The sequence below is a fragment of the Tachyglossus aculeatus genome, chromosome 10, assembly GCF_015852505.1.
Source record: "Tachyglossus aculeatus isolate mTacAcu1 chromosome 10, mTacAcu1.pri, whole genome shotgun sequence".
Taxonomy (NCBI): domain Eukaryota; kingdom Metazoa; phylum Chordata; class Mammalia; order Monotremata; family Tachyglossidae; genus Tachyglossus; species Tachyglossus aculeatus.
The window spans coordinates 49,991,811-50,012,536 of NC_052075.1; the positions used below are offsets into that span (position 1 = coordinate 49,991,811).

The following is a 20,726-nucleotide window of genomic DNA, read 5'->3' on the forward strand; positions in this document are numbered from 1 at the left end:
GCCAGGCCAAAATCTCCCCATCATCAAAAACCCTCCTGTGGTCCCACCTCCTCCAGGAAGCTGGCTCCAATTAATCCCCACCCCCGTTGGCCTAATAATTGATGACACAGCCACCTTCTGCACCTCTTACTATATGGGTTTTGTCCAAGCCCTGTGGGACCCCCACCCCATCCTCCAGCTCCCCCAGTAATGATAATTGTGGTATTTGGTAGGCGTTTACTATGTGCCAGGCACTATACTAAGCTCTGGGTTAGATACAAGCAAATCAGGTTGGACACATTCCCCGTCCCTCGTGGGATTCAGAGCTTTAATCCCCATTGGAGTCAGAGGTGATGGGTTCAAATCCCGGCTCCGCCACTTGTCAGCTGGGTGACTTTGGGCAAGTCACTTCTCTGTGCCTCAGTTACCTCATCTGTAAAATGGGGATTAAAACTGTGAGCCCCCCATGGGACAACCTCATCACCTTGTAACCTCCCCAGTGCTTAGAACAGTGTTTTGCACATAGTAAGCGCCTAACAAATACCGTCATTATTATTTTACAGATGAGGAGCTTCTAGACTGTGAGCCCGTTATTGGATAGGGACCGTCTCTATATGTTGCCGACTTGTACTTCCCAAGTGCTTAGTACAGTGCTTTGCACACAGTAAGTACTTAATAAATGCTATCATTATTATTATTACAGTGCTCTGCACACGGTAAGCACTCAATAAATACAACTGAATGAATGAATGAGGCCCAGGGAAGTGAAATGACTCACCCAAAGTCATAACAGCAGACAAGTGGCAGAGCTGGGATTAGAATCTAGGTCCTTCCAACTCCGAGGCCTGGGCTCTGTCCGCTTCTCTAAATCCTACTAGAAGCTCCTCGAAGGCAGGGAGTATCGGTTGCCGGTCCCGTCCCGTACAGTTCCGAGGCCTTAGCGGAGTGTGCTGGCTGTAGTACGGACTCCGATGCCGTTGACTGACAGATTGCCGGGCCCGGGTCCTGAGTTTCCGAGGCCTGCAGCAGGCAGGTCCCGGCTAGCTGAACTCGGGAGGACTTAGTGATCATCATCATCATCAATCATATTTATTGAGCGCTTACTGTGTGCAGAGCACTGTACTAAGCGCTTGGGAAGTACAAATTGGCAACATATAGAGACAGTCCCTGCCCAACAGTGGGCTCACAGTCTAAAAGTGATGGAGTTAGGACTCGAGGCTGTGAGCTCCTTGTACGCAGGGAACCTGTCTACCCACTTACATTGTACCCTTCCAAGTGCTTAGTACGGGCCTTGGCCCACAGTGAGACTGGCAGATCCTTTGAATACCGTCCCCACAATGCGCACACACACAGACTGAACACCCACCCACCACCAAACACAGACTGGTAGATCCTGTGCACCCACCCCAAAATAATAATTGTATTTGTTAGGCCCTTACTATGTGCCAGGGGATCTATTAAGTGCTGGGGTGGATACCAACAAATTGGGTTGGAAACAGTCCCTGTCCCACAGGGGGCTCACAGACTCAATCTCCGTTTTACAGATCAATCAATTGTATTTATTGAGCACTTACTGTGTGCAAAGCACTGTACTAAGCGCTTGGGAAGTACAAGTTGGCAACATATAGAGACGGTCCCTCCCCAACAGTGGGCTCACAGTATAAAACAGATGAGGGAACTGAGGCACAGAGGCACCCCCCGCCATACACACAAAGACTGGCAGATTATCTGAACACTTCTCCACACATACTGAGAGTTGTGTATCCTCTAACCTCCCCCAACACACAAACACACACGACTTGGCTCAGCGGAAAGAGCATGGGCTTTGGAATCAGAGGTCATGGGTTCAAATCTCCCTTCTAGACTGTGAGCCCACTGTTGGGTAGGGACCGTCTCTATATGTTGCCAACTTGTACTTCCCAAGCGCTAAGTATAGTGCTCTGCACACAGCGCTCAATAAATACGATTGAATGAATGAAATCCCGGCTCTGCCAACTGTCAGCCGTGTGACTTTGGGCAAGTCACTTCATTGTGCCTGTTATCTCATCCCACTGTTGGGTAGGGACTGTCTATGTTGCCAACTTGTACTTCCCAAGTGCTTAGTACAGTGCTCTGCACACAGTAAGCGCTAAATAAATACAATTGATTGATTGATAAAAACTGTGAGCCCCCCGTGGGACAACCTGATCACTTGTAACCTCCCCAGTGCTTAGAACAGTGCTTTGCACATAGTAAGCGCTTAACAAATACCATCATTATTATTATTATTATTAAATTCTCTCCATGTTGTGGCTTTGGGGGTCAGCCCAGGGGCTGAGCCTGGGCCTCTTCCCTCCACGGGTCACGGGCAAATGGCAGGGGAAGGCAAGGCACTTCAACCCCAAGAGGCTGTCACCCCTAATAATAATAATAATAATGGCATTTATTAAGCGCTTTCTATGTGCAGAGCACTGTTCTAAGCGCTGGGGAGATTACAAGATGATCAGGTTGTCCCCTGGGGGACTTACAGTCTTAAGCTCGGCTCAGTGGAAGGAGCCTGGGCTTTGGAGTCAGAGGTCCTGGGCTCAAATCCCGGCTCCGCCAACTGTCAGCTGTGTGACCTTGGGCAAGTCACTTCACTTCTCTGTGCCTCAGTTACCTCATCTGTAAAATGGGGATTAAAACTGTGAGCCCCCTGTGGGACAACCTGATCACCTTGTAACCTCCCCAGCGCTTAGAACAGTGCTTTGCACATAGTAAGCGCTTAACAAATACCATCATTATTATTAAATTCTCTCCATGTTGTGGCTTTCCGGGTCAGCCCAGGGGCTGAGCCTGGGCCTCTTCCCTCCACGGGTTACGGGCAAATCACTGGGGAAGGCAAGGCACTTCAACCCCAAGAGGCTGTCACCCCTAATAATAATGGCATTTATTAAGCGCAGTTTTAAGCGCTGGGGAGGTTACAAGGTGATCAGGTTGTCCCCCATTAATCCCCATTTTACAGATGAGGTCACTGAGGCCCAGAGAAGTGAAGTAACTTGCCCAAAGTCACACAGCTGACAATCCCAGCTCCGCCACTAGTCAGCTGTGTGACTTTGGGCAAGTCACTTCACTTCTAGCGCTTAGAACGGTGCTTTGCACATAGCGCTTAACAAATACTGTTGTTGCTATTATTCTCTGGGCCTCAGTGACCCCTATCTGTAAAATAGGGATTAAGACTGTGAGCCCCACGGGGGACAACCTGATGACCCTGTGTCCTCCCCAGTGCTTAGAACAGTGCTTTGCACATAGTAAGTGCTTAACAAATGCCATTATTATTATTATTATAAGTGGCGTAGCCGGGATTGGAACCCATGACGTCTGGCTCCCAAGCCTGGGCTCTTTCCACTGAGCCACGCTGCTTCTCTACCGTATAAGTGCCATCCCCCCGGCCCCTCCTGAGGCACTTGGCTTCAGGATAACGAACCCATTCTCCTCCCTCTCTGCCCCCCACCCCAATCAATCAATCAATCAATCAATCAATCGTAGTTATTGAGCGCTTAATCCCCACCATGACAGGAGGAACTAATCCGCTTGGCACCCAATCCCCCTAATTGAGCCTGGGGATAATCTGGGATTGAACCCCCAAATAGCCAGCAAGCGGCAGGGAGGAGGCCACAAAAATCAGAGAGTTGCCGGGGGCCGGTGGGGTCTTGAACTGGGGAAGAGCAGGGGGCAAAACAACCCGAAGGGAGAGAGAACTGGGAAAAGAAGGAAAAAAGGAAGGGAGGAGAAAGGGGAACAGAGACGGAGATGGGGAACAGTGCAAGTGGGGCTCTGTCCCGGGAAGTGCTGGAGGAGCTGAAAGTGCAGACGTCCTACTCGGAGGAAGAGTTGGTGTCCTGGTACCGGGGCTTCCGCAAGCAGTGCCCCGACGGACGCATCGGCCGGGCGGACTTCGAGCGCATCTATGCCCACTTCTTCCCGCGGTCCGGCCCGGCCGGCTACGCGGGCCACGTCTTCCGCAGCTTCGACGCCAACGGCGACGGGACCCTGGACTTCCGCGAGTACATCCTGGCGCTCCACCTCACCTCGTCCGGACGCACCCGCCTCAAGCTGGAGTGGGCCTTCTCGCTCTTTGACGTGGACCGCGACGGCACCGTCAGCAAGGCCGAAGTCCTGGAGATCGTCACGGTGAGGCGGGTGGGCGCCGGCGGTGTGGGCGGGGGGAAATGGGTGGCTGATCTGCGGTGGAGACCGACGACGCGGCCCTGAAGTTTGATATATGTGATATTCGCCCCGCGGTGCTTCCGTACGTATCTTTAAATTACATATTTTCAATGATTTATTTACCCGTATTCATGTCCGTCTCCCCCTCTAAACTCGTTGTGGGCAGGGAACGAGTCTGCTAACTGTGGTAATAGTAATAATAATGGTATTAAGTGCTTACTATGTGCAAAGCACTGTTCTAAACTCTGGGGAGGTTCCAAGGTGATCAGGTTGTCCCGCAGGGGGCTCACAGTCTTAACCCCCGTTTTACAGGTGAGGTAACTGAGGCACAGAGAAGTTAGACTGTGAGCCCGTTGTTGGGTAGGGACTGCCTCTATATGTTGCCAACTTGTACTTCCCAAGCGCTTAGTACAGTGCTCTGCACACAGTAAGCGCTCAATAAATATGATTGATATTAAGTGCCCGCTGTTGGGTAGGGACCGTCTCTATATGTTGCCAACTTGTACTTCCCAAGCGCTTAGTACAGTGCTCTGCACACAGTAAGCGCTCAATAAATATGATTGATTGATTAAGTGCCCGCTGTTGGGTAGGGACCGTCTCTATATGTTGCCAACTTGCACTTCCCAAGCGCTTAGTACAGTGCTCTGCACACAGTAAGCGCTCAATAAATACGATTGATTGATTGATTAAGTGCCCGCTGTTGGGTAGGGACCGCCTCTATATGTTGCCAACTTGTACTTCCCAAGCACTTAGTACGGTGCTCTGCACACAGTAAGCGCTCAATAAATACGATTGATTGAATGAATGAATGAAGTGACTTGCCCAAAGTCACCCAGCTGACAGTTGGCGGAGCTGGGATTTGAACCCATGACCTCTGACTCCGAAGTCCGTACTCTTTCCACTGCGCCACGCTGCTCCTCATCCTCTCCCAAGCGCTTAGCAAAGTGCTCTGCACAAAGTAAGCGCTCCATAAATACCGTTGATTGATAGATATAATTAGACGCTGTGAAATAATTTCTCAAGAAATGGGGTCAGTAGTGGAAAGACTGAGGGAACACAGCAGCAACAGCAAACCGACATCCTGGAGGGAGCTTCGGTGAGATCATCATCTCTGGTATTAGCGAGCGGGCCGGGAAGGGGGGCAGGGAGCTGGCGTTTAGTACAGTCCCTCACACGTAGTAAGCGCTCAACAAGAATCCACACCCACGGCGGGCAGAGATCGTCTCTCATTAGTGGCACTGGTATTGACATATCGACGTTTGTACCTATGAAGATGTTTGTACGTATTTATTACTCTATGTATTTTATTAGTGCATGTTTATTCCATTTATTTTATTTTGTTAATACGTTTGGTTTTGTTCTCTGTCTCCCCCTTCTAGACTGTGAGCCCGCTGTTGGGTAGGGACTGTATATGTTGCCAATTTGTACTTCCCAAGAGCTTAGTACAGTGCTCTGCACATAGTAAGCGCTCAATAAATACGATTGATGATGATGATGATTGCTGAGTGCTTACTGTGTGCACAGCACTGTGCTAAGAGCTTGGGAGAGGACAATACAACAGAGTCGGCGGGCACGTTCCCTGCCCGTGATGAGCTTAGTCTAGAGCGGGATAGACATTAATTTTATTAACCAATGTCTGTCTCTTCTGGACAGGATTAGGGGAAGATTTGGAACAGTGGTTGAGAGGAAGGAGGGGGAATGAGGGGCAACGGGACCAAAAATGGAGTGATCGGGACAGGTGAAGTGTGTGGTAGTCTAGTCTAGTTCTTCTAATAATAATAATAATTGGCATTTGTTAAGCGCTTACTATGTGCAAAGCGCTGGGGAGGATACAGGCTGATCAGGTTGTCCCACGTGGGGCTCACAGTCTTAATCCCCATTTTACAGATGAGGTAACTGAGGCCCAGAGAAGCGAAGTGACTTGCCCAAGATCACACAGCAGACATGTGGTGGAGTCAGGATTCGAACCCATGACCTGACTCCAAAGCCTCTTTCCACTGAGCCACCCTGCTTCTCTGCTTCGAGACTGTGAGCCCACTGTTGGGAAGGGACCGTCTCTATATGTTGCCAACTTGGACTTCCCAAGCGCTTTGTACAGTGCTCCGCACACAGGAAGCGCTCAATAAATACGATGGAATGAATGAATGAATGGTCGAGGCAACTGACAAACTTTCGTGTTACGGCTGCATCCGTGCTTCCATTACCAGTGGTTTTTATTGAGCACTCACTGACAAACTTTAGTGTTACGGCTGCATCCCCGCTTCCATTGCCGGTGGTTTTTATTGAGCACTTACTGTGTGCAGAGCACTGTACAAAGCGTTTGGGAAAGTAGGATAGTCAGTAGACACGATCCCTACCCTCATTCTTTTTCAGCATTGAGCGCTTAATGTAGGCCGAGCACTACAATAAACACTTGGGAAAGTAGGTTAATAGACATGATCCCTACCCTCACTCTTTCATTCAGCATTGAGCACTTAATAATAATAATAATGGTATTTATTAAGCGCTTACTATGAGCTAAGCACTAGGGAGTTTACAAGGAGATCAGGTTGTCCCACGGGGGGCTCACAGTCTTAATCCCCATTTTACAGATGAGGGAACTGAAGCCCAGAGAAATTAAGTGACTTGCCCAAAGTCACACAGCTGACAGTTGGCGGAGCCGGGATTTGAACCCATGACCTCTGACTCCAAATCAATCAATCGTATTTATTGAGCGCTTACTATGTGCAGAGCACTGTACTAAGCGCTTGGGAAGTACAAGGCCCATGCTCTTTCCACTGAGCCACGCTGCTTCTTTAATGTGTGCCGAGCACTACACTAAGCGCTTGGGAGACTACTGTAGACAGAATCCTTGCCCTCAGGGAGATTTAGTGCTTAGTACAGCGCTCCGCACCCCAGTAACTGCTCCATCGCTGCCTTCGATGGGATTCACAATTTAGCATGAGCCGGTGTAATCCAAATCCAGCAAATTATAGCCTTTCCTTAATTTGAGGCCCTCCGCTCTATTCTTGGGAACCTGCCAACAGCTCCAACTTGTCTTTAATTTAGCCACGCTCTACTATCTACAAGCTAATGAGAAGCAGCGTGGCTCTGTTCAGCGGAAAGAGCCCGGGCTCTGGAGTCTGAGGTCATGGGTTCAAATCCCCGCTCTGCCAATTGTCAGCTGTGTGACTTTGGGCAAGTCACAACTTCTCTGTGCCTCAGTTCCCTCATATGTAAAATGGGAATCGATATCGTGAGCCCCACGTGGGACAACCTGATCACCTTGTAAACTCCCCAGCGCTTAGAACAGTGCTTGGCACATAGTAAGCACTTAATAAATGCTATTATTATTATTCTCTGGGCCTGTTACCTCATCTGTAAAATGGGGATTAAGATCGTGAGCCCCACGGGGGGCCACCTGGTCACCTTGTAAACTCCCCAGCGCTTAGAACAGTGCTTGGCACATAGTAAGCACTTAATAAATGCTATTATTATTATTCTCTGGGCCTGTTACCTCATCTGTAAAATGGGAATTAAGATCGTGAGCCCCACGTGGGACCACCTGATCACCTTGTAAACTCCCCAGCGCTTAGAACAGTGCTTGGCACATAGTAAGCACTTAATAAATGCTATTATTATTATTCTCTGGGCCTGTTACCTCATCTGTAAAATGGGGATTGAGATCGTGAGCCCCACGTGGGACAACCTGATCACCTTGTAAACTCCCAAGCGCTTAGAACAGTGCTTGGCGCATAGTAAGCACTTAATAAATGCCATTATTATTATTATTCTCGGGGCCTCTTACCTCATCAGTGAAATGGGGATTACGATCATGAGCCCCACGTGGGACAACCTGATCGCCTTGTATCCCCTCGGCGCTTAGAACAGTGCTTTGCACATAGAAAGCGCTTAATACCATTATTATTATTATTATTGTCCATTGAGTTGGGCTCCTCAGCCAGATTTCTCTACCCACCTCCAGGCCATCTTCAAGATGATCCCTCCGGAAGAACAGAAAGGGCTGCCCGAGGATGAGAACACACCCCAGAAGCGGGCAGACAAGCTCTGGAGATACTTCAACAAAAGGGAGAATGGTACCAAGGCATGGGGGGCCTCACCCTAAATCTCCCGGTCACTCAGGGGACCCACGGGCTACGGCATTCCCAGGCCCAGAGAGCAAAGCGGTGGGCCCAAGGTCTCCCTCTCCCCCTACCCACTCTACAGCAGTGGGGCCCAGTGGGACGAGTCTGGGCCTCAGTTGCCTCAACTGTAAAATGGGGATTAAGACTGTGAGCCCCCCGTGGGGCAACCTGATCACCTTGTAACCTCTCCAGTGCTTGGAAGAGTGCTTTGCACATAGTAAGCGCTTATTTAATTTTAGACTGTGAGCCCACTGTTGGGTAGGGACTGTCTCTATATGTTACCAATTTGTACTTCCCAAGCGCCTAGTACAGTGCTCTGCACATAGTAAGTGCTCAATAAATACTATTGATGATGATGATGAAGTGACTTGCATTTCCCTTCAAGGCCCTACTGAGAGCTCACCTCCTCCAGGAGGCCTTCCCAGACTGAGCCCCCTCCTTCCTCTCCCCCTCCTTCCCTTCCCCACAACACCTGTATATATGTTTGTACATATTTATTACTCTATTTTACTTGTACATATCTATTCTATTTATTTTATTTTGTTAATATGTTTGGTTTTGTTCCCCGTCTCTCCCTTCTAGACTGAGCCCATTGTTGGGTAGGGACCGTCTCTATATGTTGCCAACTTGTACTTCCCAAGCGCTTAGTACAGTGCTCTGCACACAGTAAGTGCTCAATAAATACGATTGATTGGGATTCCAATCCCAGTTCTGCCACTTGCCCGCCGTGTGACCTTGGGCCCATCACTCTGCTCTCTGGGCCTGGGAATGCCGTAGCCGGCTGGATCTCCGTTCAGTTCAACTCCTTTCCCCAACCACTGCTGACCCTGCCCTCTCCCCCAGACAGGATCGCGGAAGGGGAATTCATCGAAGAAGTTCTGAAGAACGAGGACATCATGAGACTCATCCAGTATGAAGCCAAGAAGCCATGAAGCAGGCGGGGCCGGTAAAACCAGCCCGGAGCCTTGGGGAGGAAGCGGAAAAGTGTGGGGTTAACCTGTCCCCCTCACCATAAGATGGGAGAGACCCGGGCAGACCCGGGCACCCTCGTCTGTTAATAAAAGGGCTCGATCCTTAGTATTAGCTGCCGCCTCCGCCCTCTTCCCCATGTAGCCAGGCGCCCCACCTCCATCTCCTGCCCCGTTGTGCCGGCTGAGAAGGCTCAAGGTCGAAAGGAAAATCTCGGGCTTAGGATGAAGGGAGCGACTCTGATGGAAGGAGGGGACGGTAAAATGCTGCTGCATTAATGAGGACCAGGATTCATCAGCTCAGGCAGGGCACGGAACCAAGACATGGTGAGGGGGACAGATCATCATCATCAATTGTATTGAGCGCTTACTGTGTGCAGAGCACTGTACTAAGCGCTTGGGAAGTACAAATTGGCAACATAATGCAGATGCAGCCGAGGCCAACGTGGGCCCCCAGCCCAACACCCTCCTGGCCCAGAGAACAGCAGAAACCAGTTGAAGGGGGGACCGGGGCGCAGAAGAAGGGGCTGACGCCAGGATCACGTGGTGACGCTTTATTGGGGATGGGGAGGGTGCCCCCGTAGAGGTTCTCAGGCACTCTTGGGGGCCCGGGCCCGCTTCTTCTTCACCACCACCGGCTTCTGGCTCCTCAGGATGGCGCTGGCCCGGCGCAAGGCCGCCTGGGGGGATGGAAGGAAGGACGTCGTCAGGGCCTGAAAAGCTGGAGGTCCCCCCCACCCCACCCCGACCTGTGGCCAGCGGGGCCCCTCACCATGCGCAAGTCCTTGCGATACTTGTTTTTGCGAATGATGTGCCGGAGGCTGCTGAGCGTGGCCCGGGCGTTCTTGTTGATCGTCGTCCTCACGTAAGAGGTGGCGGGTTTCCGCTGGCCTGCGGGGCGGAGGGAGAGTCAGGAGAGAGAGTGGGAATGCCTCACCTTACCCAACCCGACGGCAGCCTGCCGACCCAACGCCGGTCCTCAGTCTGAGAACTCGAGAGTGCCGTTCAGAGCAGGGAGTCGGCGGACGTGAGTTCATTCATTCGATCGTATTTATTGAACGCTTACTGCGTGCAGTGCACTGGACTAAGTGTTTGGGAAGTACACGGTGGCAACAGATAAAGACGGTCCCTACCCAGCAACGGGCTCACGGTCTAGAAGGGGGAGACGGACAATAACCAAGGCGCTGCCACTTGTCAGTTGTGTGACCCTGGGCAAGTCACTGGGCCTCAGTTCCCTCATCTGTTAAATGGAGATGAAGTCTGCAAGGCCCACATGGGACAAGCTGATTACCCTCTATCTACTCAGTGCTTGGCACATAAAATAATAATAATAATGTTGGCATTTGTTAAGCGCTTACTATGTGCAAAGCACTGTTCTAAGCGCTTGGGGGATACAAAGTGATCGGTAGTCCCACGTGGGGCTCACAGTCATAATCCCCATTTTACAGATGAGGTAACTGAGGCTCAGAGAAGTTAAGTGACTTGCCCAAGGTTGCACAGCGGACATGTGGCGGATCTGGGATTCAAACCCATGACCTCTGACTCCAAAGCCCGTGCTCTTTCCACTGAGCCACGCTGCTTCTCATAGTAAGCGCTCAACAAATACCATCTTCATCCCTCCGGGAATTAAAACCAACAGGCAGTGGGGAGAAAGCCACGCTTGCTTGTGAGCATGAGCCTGTTGTTGGGTAGGGGCCGTGTCTTTATGTTGCCAATTTGTACTTCCCGAGCGCTTAGTAGAGTGCTCAGCACACAGTAAGCCCTCAATAAATACAACTGAATAATGTTTGGGTGTGTATGCGCCCTGGGGGGTTCCTAGCAAAGCCCCCAAATTGGACTGTCAAAGGAGTGCAATACAGAGGGTTTTGCTGGGGTCATAGGGACGTTATGAGAAGCAGCGGGGCTCAGTGGAAAGAGCCCAGGCTTTGGAGTCAGAGGTCATGGGTTCAAATCCCAGCTCCGCCAATTGCCAGCTGTGTGACTTTGGGTAAGCCACTTAACTTCTCTGTGCCTCAGTTCCCTCATCTGGAAAATGGGGATGAAGACTGAGCCCCACGTGGGACAACCTGATCACCTTGTATCCCCCCCAGCGCTTAGGACAGTGCTTTGCACATAGTAAGCGCTTAACAAATACTATCCATATCATTATTATTCTGAGCCTCAGTTCCCTCATCTGTAAAATGGGGATGAAGACTGAGCCCCACGTGGGACAGCCTGATCACCTTGTATCCCCCAGCGCTTAGGGCAGTGCTTTGCACTTAGTAAGCGCTTAACAAATACCATCATTATTATTCTGAGCCTCAGTTCCCTCATCTGTCAAATGCGGAGGAAGACCGTGAGCCCCACGTTGGACACTCTGCTGACCCCGTCTCCCCCAACCCCGCGCTTAGCGCGGTGCTTGGCATGTAGTAAGCGCTTCTTCATAGATGCCACTAAGAAGCCACGGCCCTGCCCATACCTGCGCGCCTCTTCAGCACCACCACGATGCCTTTGCCGTCGGCCGCGGGTTCGACGCCGACCGTCTTGCGGTGAACCAGTCCATTGTAGCGGAATGAGTTCCGGGCCTTCAAGTTGTTCGGCTCCTGGCAGGGAGAGGAAGGGGTGAGGGGGTGTCCGTCCGTCCTCCCCATCCCCAGAGCCCCCTCCTCAAAGCCCTACTGAGAGCTCACCTCCTCCAGGAGGCCTTTCCAGACTGAACCTCCTCCTTCCTCTCCCCCTCCCCCCAGCCTTACCTCCATCCCCTCCCCACAGCACCTGTATATATGTTTGCACAGATTTATTACTCTGTTTTACTTGTACATACTTATTCTACTTATTTTATTTTGTTAATGTTTTGTTGTCTGTCTCCCCCTTCTAGACTGTGAGCCCGCTGTTAGGTAGGGACCGTCTCTACATGTTGCCAAAGAAGCAGCGTGGCTCAGTGGAAAGAGCGCGAGCTTTGGAGTCGGAGGTCTTGGGTTCAAATCCCGGCTCCACCAATTGTCAGCTGGGTGATTTTGGGCAAGTCACTTTAACTTCTCTGGGCCTCAGTTCCCTTGTCTGTAAAATGGGGATGAAGACTGTGAGCCCCCCGTGGGACAACCTGATCACCTTGTAACCTCCCCAGCGCTTAGAACAGTGCTTTGCACATAGTAAGCGCTTAATAAATGCCATTATTGTTATAACAGTGCTTTGCACATAGTAAGTGCTTAATAAAAATTAAAAAAATAAAATAATGGCATTTGTTAAGCGCTTACTATGTGCAAAGCACTGTTCTAAGTGCTGGGGAGGATACAAGGTGATCAGATTGTCCCACATGGGGCTCAGTCTTCATCCCCATGTTACTGATGAGGTCACTGAGGCACAGGGAATAACAACAATAATAATAACGACGGCATTTGTTAAGCGCTTACTATGTGCAAAGCACTGTTCTAAGCGCTGGGGAGGTTACAAGGTGATCAGGTTGTCCCACGGGGGGCTCACAGTCTTCAACCCCATTTTACAGATGAGGCCACTGAGGCCCAGACAAGTTAAGTGACTGACAATTGGCGGGGCCGGGATTTGAACCCACAACCTGCCTCCCAAGCCCGTGCTGTTCCCACTGAGCCACGCTGATACCATCACGGCGCTTAGCCCAGTGCTCCGCACACAGTAAGCGCTCCATAAATACGCTTGCTTGACTGATTGAACCCACGACCTCTGACTCCCAAGCCCGTGCTGTTCCCACTGAGCCACGCTGATCATCATCATCAATCGTATTCATTGAGCGCTTACTATGTGCAGAGCACTGTACTAAGTGCTTGGGAAGTACAAATTGGCAACATATAGAGACAGTCCCTACCCAAAAGTGGGCTCACAGTCTAAAAGGGGGAGACAGAGAACAAAACCAAACATACCAACAAAATAAAATAAATAGGGTAGATATGTACAAGTAAAATAGAGTAATAAATATGTACAACCACAGGATCATCATCAATCGTATTTATTGAGCGCTTACTATGTGCAGAGCACTGTACTAAGCGCTTGGGAAGTACCAACTGGCAACATATAGAGACGGTCCCTACCCAACAGCGGGCTCACAGTCTAAAAGGGGGAGACAGAGAACAAAACCAAACATACCAACAAAATAAAATAAATAGGATAGATATGTACAAGTAAAATAAATAGAGTAATAAACATGTACAACCACAGGATCATCATCAATCGTATTTATTGAAAGCTTACTATGTGCAGAGCACTGTACTAAGCGCTTGGGAAGTACCAATTGGCAACATATAGAGACAGTCCCTACCCAACAGTGGGCTCACAGTCTAAAAGACGCTGATGCCATCATGGCGCTTAGTCCAGCGCTCTGCACATAGTAAGCGCTCAATAAATACGATTGATGAATGAATGAATGAATGACACCCCCACCACCACCCCCCCCCCCGACTCACGGTGCTGTAAGTCTGCTTATTGCGCTTGATGAGGAAGCTGGAGCAGTTGCGGATGACCATCCACTGCAGGTAGGCCGACATGGCGGGGCTGGGGAAGGGGAAAGGAAGGCGGTGAGGAGGGTTGGGGTCGTCGGGGGGCGGCGGGGAAAAAATAAAACTAAAGCCGCAGGGCTCGGCCCGAGCGCGCCCGCCCTACCTCCTGCCCGCGCCGCGCCCGCAGACGGAAAGGGCCCAGCGAGGCCTCGGGCCCCGCCTTTAAACCAACCACGCACTTCCGCTTCCGGTCTCCAGGCGCGTGCGCGCCCCCCCTTCGGCTCCCCCTTCGGCTCCCCTTCGGGCCGGCGCTCGGGCAGCGTCGGAGGGGCTCGGGTCCCGTTCGGGGATCTCCGGCGGACTCCGGACCCGCGACCTTTCAACAAAACTTTATTGTTCCGGACGCTTCCTCCCCCCCCCCCCCCCCCCGCCCTCCACCATCGTCTCAGTGAGCTTTCAACAAGACTTTATCGCTTCCGAGGGGCGGGGGCAGGGGACTTGATAGGGGGGCGGGCCAAGCTGGGGGCGCAGATTTTAACTTTTAAGCGGACGCCCCCTCGCCCGCCGGCGAGGGAGGGCCCGTGGGACCTGCGATTAGGCCGCGGAGCCTCCTCCTCCTCTCCTCCTCCTCCTCCTTTTTCTTCTTCTCCTTCTTCTCCTCCTTCTTCTTCTTCATCTTCCTTCCTCTCCTTCTCCTTCTCCTCCTCCTCCTCCTCCTCCTCCTTCATCTTCCTTCCTCTCCTTCTTCTCCTCCTCCTCTCCTTCTTCTCCTCCTCCTCCTTCTTCTCCTCCTCCTCCTCCTTCTTCTCCTCCTCCTCCTCCTTCTCCTCCTCCTTCTTCATCTTCCTTCCTCTCCTTCTTCTTCTTCATCTTCCTTCCTCTCCTTCATCTTCCTTCCTCTCCTTCTACTTCTTCATCTTTCTTCCTCTCCTTCTTCTCTTCCTTCTCCTTCATCTCCTTCTCCTCCTCCTTCTTCTCCTCCTCCTCCTTCTTCTCCTCCTTCTCCTTCATCTCCTCCTCCTTCTTCTCCTCCTCCTCCGTCTTCTCCTCCTTCTCCTTCATCTCCTCCTCCTTCTTCTCCTCCTCCTCCGTCTTCTCCTCCTTCTCCTTCTTCTCCTCCTCCTCCTTCTCCTTCTTCTTCATCTTCCTTCCTCTCCTCCTTCTCCTTCATCTCCTCCTCCTTCTTCTCCTCCTTCTCCTTCTTCTCCTCCTCCTCCTCCTCCTTCTTCTTCATCTTCCTTCCTCTCCTTCCTCTCCTCCTTCTCCTTCATCTCCTCCTCTTCCTTCTCCTTCTCCTCCTCCTCCTTCTTCATCATCATCATCAATCGTATTTATTGAGCGCTTACTATGTGCAGAGCACTGGACTAAGCGCTTGGGAAGTACAAATTGTCAACATAGAGAGACAGTCCCTACCCAACAGTGGGCTCACAGTCTAAAAGGGGGAGACAGAGAACAGAACCAAACATACCAACAAAATAAAATAAATAGGATAGAAATGTACAAGTAAAATAAATAAATAAATAGAGTAATAAATATGTACAAACATATATACATATATACAGGTGCTGTGGGGAAGGGAAGGAGGTAAGATGGGGGGAATGGAGAGGGGGACGAGAGGGAGTGGAAGGAGGGGGCTCAATCTGGGAAGGCCTCCTGGAGGAGGTGAGCTCTCAGCAGGGCCTTGAAGGGAGGAAGAGAGCTAGGTTGGCAGATGGGCAGAGGGAGGCCATTCCAGGCCCAGGGGAGGACGTGGGCCGGGGGTCGATGGCGGGACAGGCGAGAGCGAGGTACGGTGAGGAGATCAGCGGTGGAGGAGCGGAGGGTGCGGACTGGGTTGGATCCCGGAGGATTCTTCTTCTTCTCCTCCTCCTCCTCCTCCTTCTTCTTCTCCTCCTTCCTCTCCTTCTTCTTCTCCTCCTTCTCCTCCTCCTGCTTCTCCTTCTTCTTCTTCTTCTCCTCCTTCTCCTTCCTCTTCTTTCTCCTCTCCATCTTCTCCTCCTCCTCCTCCTCCTCCTCCTCCTCCTCCTCCTCTCTTCCGAGAAGCAGCGTGGCTCAGTGGAAAGAGCCCGGGCTTTGGAGTCAGGGGTCGTGGGTTCAAATCCCGACTCCACCAATTGTCAGCTGTGTGACTTTGGGCAACTCGCTTTACTTCTCTGGGCCTCAGTTCCTTCATCTGGAAAATGGGGATGTAGACTGTGAGCCCCCCGTGGGACAACCTGATCACCTTGTAACCTCTCCAGCGCTTAGAACAGTGCTTTCTTTGCACATAGTAAGCGCTTAATAAATGCCATCATTATTATTATAATTGTTCCTTCTCTTCTGGCCCCCTGCCTCTACTCCTCCCTCTTCTCCTCCTCCTCCCCCTGCTCCTCCCCCTTCCCCTGCTTCTCTTCCCCCCTGCTGTTCCTCTCCTGCCCCTACTGCTCCCCCCTTTCCGTGCTCCTCCCTCTCCTGCCCCTGCTGTTCACCCCTTCCCCTGCTGCTCCTGTCGCTCCCCTCTTTCCCTGTTTCGCTCCCTGCTGCTCCCTCTTCCACTGCTCCTCCCACCTTCCCCTGCTCCTCCCTCTCCTGCCCCGGCTGTTCGCCCCTTCCCCTGCTGCTCCTGCCGCTCCCCTCTTTCCCTGCTTCTCCTCTCCGTCCTACCCCTGCTACTCCCCTTTCCCCCTGCTCCTCCTACTCCCCCTTCCCCTGCTCCTCTCTCTCCTGCACCTACTATTCGCCCCTTCCCCTGCTGCTTCTGCTGCTCCCCTCTTTCCCTGCTTCTCCTCTCCCTCCTGCTTCTCCTGCCCCTGCTGCTCCTCTTCCCCTGCTCCTCCTCCTCCTCCCCCTGCTGCTCCCCTCTTTCCCTGCTTCTCTCCCTCCTGCCCCTGCTGCTCCCCTCTTCCCCTGCTCCTCCTCTTCCTTCTCCTGCTGCTCCCCTCTTTCCCTGCTTCTCCTGCCCCTGCTGCTCCCCTCTTCCCCTGCTCCTCCTTTTCCTGCCCCTGCTGCTCCCCTCTTCCCCTGCTCCTCCTCTTCCTGCTCCTGCTGCTCCCCGCTTTCCCTGCTTCTCCTGCCCCTGCTGCTCCCCCCTTCCCCTGCTGCTCCTCCCTTTCCCCCCCCCCCCGCCCGGCTGCCGGCCGGGTGTCTGCCGTTGTTGGTCCTGGTTCCTGTTGCAGGGCGACCATTCTTGGCTCTAGGCCGGCTCACCAACCTCAGCCTCCTCCTAGCCCACCTCCCCCCGCCGGACACCTGGGAAAGGGAGGCCCCCCCACCCCCCTGCCTTTTCCCCCAGGCCCTCCTCTGCCTCTCAGAGTCACCCTGCTTTATTTCTCGTCCCCTGCCTGGGCCTCCAGGTCCCTGTTTCTCCTTTCTTTTCCCTTGGGGCCCCTTTGCTTGCCACTCTGGGCTCAGCCGCCCCGTGTCATTCATCCATTCAGTCATATTTCTTGAGCACTTACTGTGTGCCGAGCACTGTCCTAAGCACTTGGGAAAGTACAATACAGTAATAGAGAGACAATCCCTGCCCACAACAAGATCACGGTCTAGAGAGCCCATCCGGCTGTCCCTGTCTTCATCTCTTCCAGCGTGGGACCCTCCCCACCCCAAACACCTCCTCAGTGCCCCTGCTCGGGACCCTGCTGCTGGTCCCTGGACCTGCCCAGACCCCCGATTCCCCCTTGAGAGGACCCAGACTCAAGTGAGCCTAGGAGATGGAGAAGCTGGTAGAGATGGGGGAACCATTCATTCATTCAATCGTATTTATTGAGCGCTTACTGTGTGCAGAGCACTGGACTAAGAGGATGGAGGTCCAGCATCTGATCTATTCTCCCCTCCTTCCTCCCACCCCTCTATCCTTGGAGGGGTCTCTGGGACTCGACCTCTTCTCCTCACTCCAGGCTCCATGCGTAGCTTGGCCCCCTGCCCTTCCTATTGGGTACCCAGGCTTCCTCTTTAGAGCTGGGGACCTCTTGGCTCCCCTGGGCAGTCAGGTCAATAATAATAATAATAATGATGATGTCATTTATTAAGGGCTTACTATGTGCAAAGCAGTGTTCTAAGCGCTGGGGAGGTTACAGGGTGATCAGGTTGTCCCACGGGGGGCTCACAGTCTTCATCCCCATTTTACAGATGAGGCCCAGAGAAGTCTTTTAGACTGTGAGCCCACTGTTGGATAGGGACTGTCTCTATATGTTGCCAACTTGTACTTCCCAAGCGCTTAGTACAGTGCTCTGCACACAGTAAGCGCTCAATAAATACGACTGATTGATTGATTGCCCAAAGTCACCCAGCTGACAATCGGCGGAGCCAGGATTTGAACCCGTGACCTCTGACTCCAAAGCCTATGCTCTTTTCCACTGAGCCATGCTGCTTCTCTGAGGAGTGCTTCCAGCTTTGCGCGTAGTAAGCGCTTAATAAATGCCCTCATTATTATTATAGTGCGTGAGCAGAGGAGAGGACTTTGGTCTGCCCCTAGTCGATAGGTCGTTTGGCCAGCCGGGCTCTGGGAGCGGGAGTGGCGGAGGGTGAGATGGAGAGGCTGAAGCGGTGCCCGCGCTGTCTTGGACGAAGGATTAGCCGCCAGCTGCCTCCTAAGGCGCTTAGCAGAAGCTTCCCCTCCCTCAGCCGCCGCCTCTTGACCCCAGGATGGACTGAGAGGGACTGGGCCCGGAGACCCTACGGAGAATCAATCAATCAATCAATTTATTATTTATTTATTTTACTTGCACATATTTATTCTATTCATTTTATTTTGTTAATATGTTTGGTTTTGTTCTCTGTCTCCCCCTTCTAGACTGTGAGCCCGCTGTTGGGTAGGGACTGTCTCTAGATGTTGCCAACTTGCATTCCCCAGCGCTTAGTACAGTGCTCTGCACACAGCAAGCGCTCAATAAATACGATTGATTGATTGATCAGGTCGTGGGTTCCGATCGCGGCTCCGCCAACTGTCAGCTGTGTGACTCTGGGCCAGTCACTTCACTTCTCAGTTGACCTCATCTGTAAAATGGGGATTAAAACTGTAAGCCCCCCTTGGGACAACCCGATCACCCTGTAACCTCCCCAGCGCTTAGAACAGTGCTTTGCACACAGTAAGCACTTAATAAATGCTATCATTATTATTATTATTATTATCCCGAGGCATTTGAGGCTCAAGTTGGCCTGAAATGGTCCGTCCCCGTGGGCTCTCCCTGGAGGGGGGCTGCTGGGAATTCAGTTTTGAGGTCATTGGGGTGGCTTATGGAAAAAGCAAAGGTCAGAGGTCAATTACCTGGATGCAGGGGCAGGTTGTTGTATTTTGCCCCCTGGAAGGGGCAACTCCGGCAGAGAAAATCCCAACCCCTTCCCTGCACCATCCATGAAACAGCCACTCGAGAGAGCCCCCGAAGCCCCTGGTCTCCACCCTGGGATGACACACTGTCCTTCCCTTCTTCAGGGAGGGACAGCACCGTTAACCGATCCTATCGATCGCTCCGTCGATCACTAGATTTTATCGAACGCCTCCCGTGTGCGTGCAGAGCGCTGTACTGAGTGCTTGGGAGAGAACAGTACAGATAGTAGACACAATCCTTGCCCTCCGGTTTACCCTCTGTCAGGGGAAGGCAGACACAAAAATACATTCCAGACAGGAGGAAGAGCCAAGGACGATATATGTGTGTGAGTTGGGGATTTGGTAATAGGGCGAGTCAGTCATCAGTCAGTCATTTTTATCGAGCACTATACCAAGCGCTTGGGAAAGTACAATATTAACAATAAATAGACAATCCCTCCCCACAGCAAGCTTGCAGTCTAGAGAGCGTCAGGTAGGTAAAGTTATGCTAGGGAGGTTGTCAGCGCAGGAGAGATTAGTCACGGGAAGAAGTACCCAAGTGGCACTTTGTGGGGGGGATATAAAGTAGGGAGAAAATAGATTATTACTAATGGTAATAATAATGGCATTTATTAAGCACCTTCTATGTGCTGAGCACTGCCTCCTGGAGATGTGATTTCAGATCCCGGTGTGGAGACTGCCTCTCTCCCAGACCTCCTGCTATCAGTCAATCAGTAACTCAATTCATGGTATTTTTTGAGCACTTACTGTGTGCAGAGCACTGTGCTAAGCGCTTGGGAGAGCACATTACAACAGAATCGGTAGGCACGTTCCCCGTCCACGAGGAGCTTCTGGTCTAGTTTATAGTCTGGAGGAGCTTGGCGGTCTGTACTCCAAACCACTCAAGCTTCCTGGGGCCTAGCCCCTTCACTGTGCAGTCACACCGTCCTCCCTCCCATCCCCACTCCCCTCAACCGCTTTGGGGGTGGGAGGATAATAGTAATAATGGCATTTGTTAAGTGCTTACTATGTGCAAAACACTGTTCTAAGCACTGGGTGGATACAAGGTGATCAGGTTGTCCCACAACCTGGGGCTCACGGTCTTAATCCCCATTTTACAGATGAGGTAACTGAGGCTCAGAGCAGTTAAGTGACTTGCCCAAGGTCACACAGCTGACATGTGGCAGAGGTGGAATTCGAACCCATGACCTCTGACTCCAAACCCTGTGCTCTTTCCACTGAGCCACGCTGCTTCTCTATCTTGCCCGGGGATAAGATGGGCATGGAATGATTGGTTTCCTGTCCTGTCTTTTCAAATAAATATTTATTATTCTCCATTTGACTTCATAATAATAATAATGATGATGATGGCATTTGTTAAGCCCTTACTATGTGCCAAGCACTGTTCTAAGTGCTGGCGGGGGGGATGCAAGGTAATCAGGTTGGCCCACACGGGATTCACAGTCTTAATCCCCCTTTTCCAGATGAGGTCACTGAGGCACGGAGAAGTGAGGTGACTTGCCCAAAGTCACACAGCTGAGGAGTGGCGGAGCCAGGATTAAAACCCGTGACCTCTGACTCCCAAGCCCGGGCTCTTTCCATTGAGCCACACTTCATTCTAGACTGTGAGCCCGCTGTTGGGTAAGGACCGTCTCTATATGTTGCCAACTTGTACTTCCCAAGCGCTTAGTCCAGTGCTCTGCACACAGTAAGTGCTCAATAAATACGATTGAAT

At 51.8% G+C, this 20,726-nt stretch overlaps 2 protein-coding genes across 2 annotated transcripts; one reads left to right on the forward strand and one right to left on the reverse strand.

Annotated features, from left to right (window-relative positions):
* Positions 1-3,750: 3,750 nt before the first annotated feature.
* On the forward strand, positions 3,751-9,461 carry LOC119933654 (visinin-like). The gene is made up of 3 exons (XM_038753208.1): positions 3,751-4,131; positions 8,132-8,243; positions 9,135-9,461. Exons 1-3 carry the CDS (start codon positions 3,751-3,753, stop codon positions 9,221-9,223), a joined length of 582 nt encoding a protein of 193 aa, XP_038609136.1. The 3' UTR covers positions 9,224-9,461.
* Positions 9,462-9,798: 337 nt separating this feature from the next.
* On the reverse strand, positions 9,799-13,899 carry RPL28 (ribosomal protein L28). Its single transcript, XM_038753209.1, has 4 exons — positions 13,675-13,899; positions 11,718-11,841; positions 10,032-10,150; positions 9,799-9,939 (listed from the first exon to the last, which is right to left on the reverse strand). Exons 1-4 carry the CDS (start codon positions 13,753-13,755, stop codon positions 9,850-9,852), a joined length of 414 nt encoding a protein of 137 aa, XP_038609137.1. The 5' UTR covers positions 13,756-13,899; the 3' UTR covers positions 9,799-9,849.
* Positions 13,900-20,726: the final 6,827 nt, after the last annotated feature.

Bases quoted from the DNA above. Each gene is read 5' to 3' on its own strand.
- LOC119933654 (XM_038753208.1), top strand. From the start codon at position 3,751: ATGGGGAACAGTGCAAGTGGGGCTCTGTCCCGGGAAGTGCTGGAGGAG. The intron at 4,132-8,131 runs GTGAGGCGGGTG...ACCCACCTCCAG, and splicing joins AAGTCCTGGAGATCGTCACG to GCCATCTTCAAGATGATCCC. The intron at 8,244-9,134 runs GTACCAAGGCAT...CCTCTCCCCCAG, and splicing joins CTTCAACAAAAGGGAGAATG to ACAGGATCGCGGAAGGGGAA.
- RPL28 (XM_038753209.1), bottom strand. From the start codon at position 13,755: ATGTCGGCCTACCTGCAGTGGATGGTCATCCGCAACTGCTCCAGCTTC. The intron at 11,842-13,674 runs GTGAGTCGGGGG...TCTCCCTGCCAG, and splicing joins ATAAGCAGACTTACAGCACC to GAGCCGAACAACTTGAAGGC. The intron at 10,151-11,717 runs GTATGGGCAGGG...TCCGCCCCGCAG, and splicing joins GGTGCTGAAGAGGCGCGCAG to GCCAGCGGAAACCCGCCACC.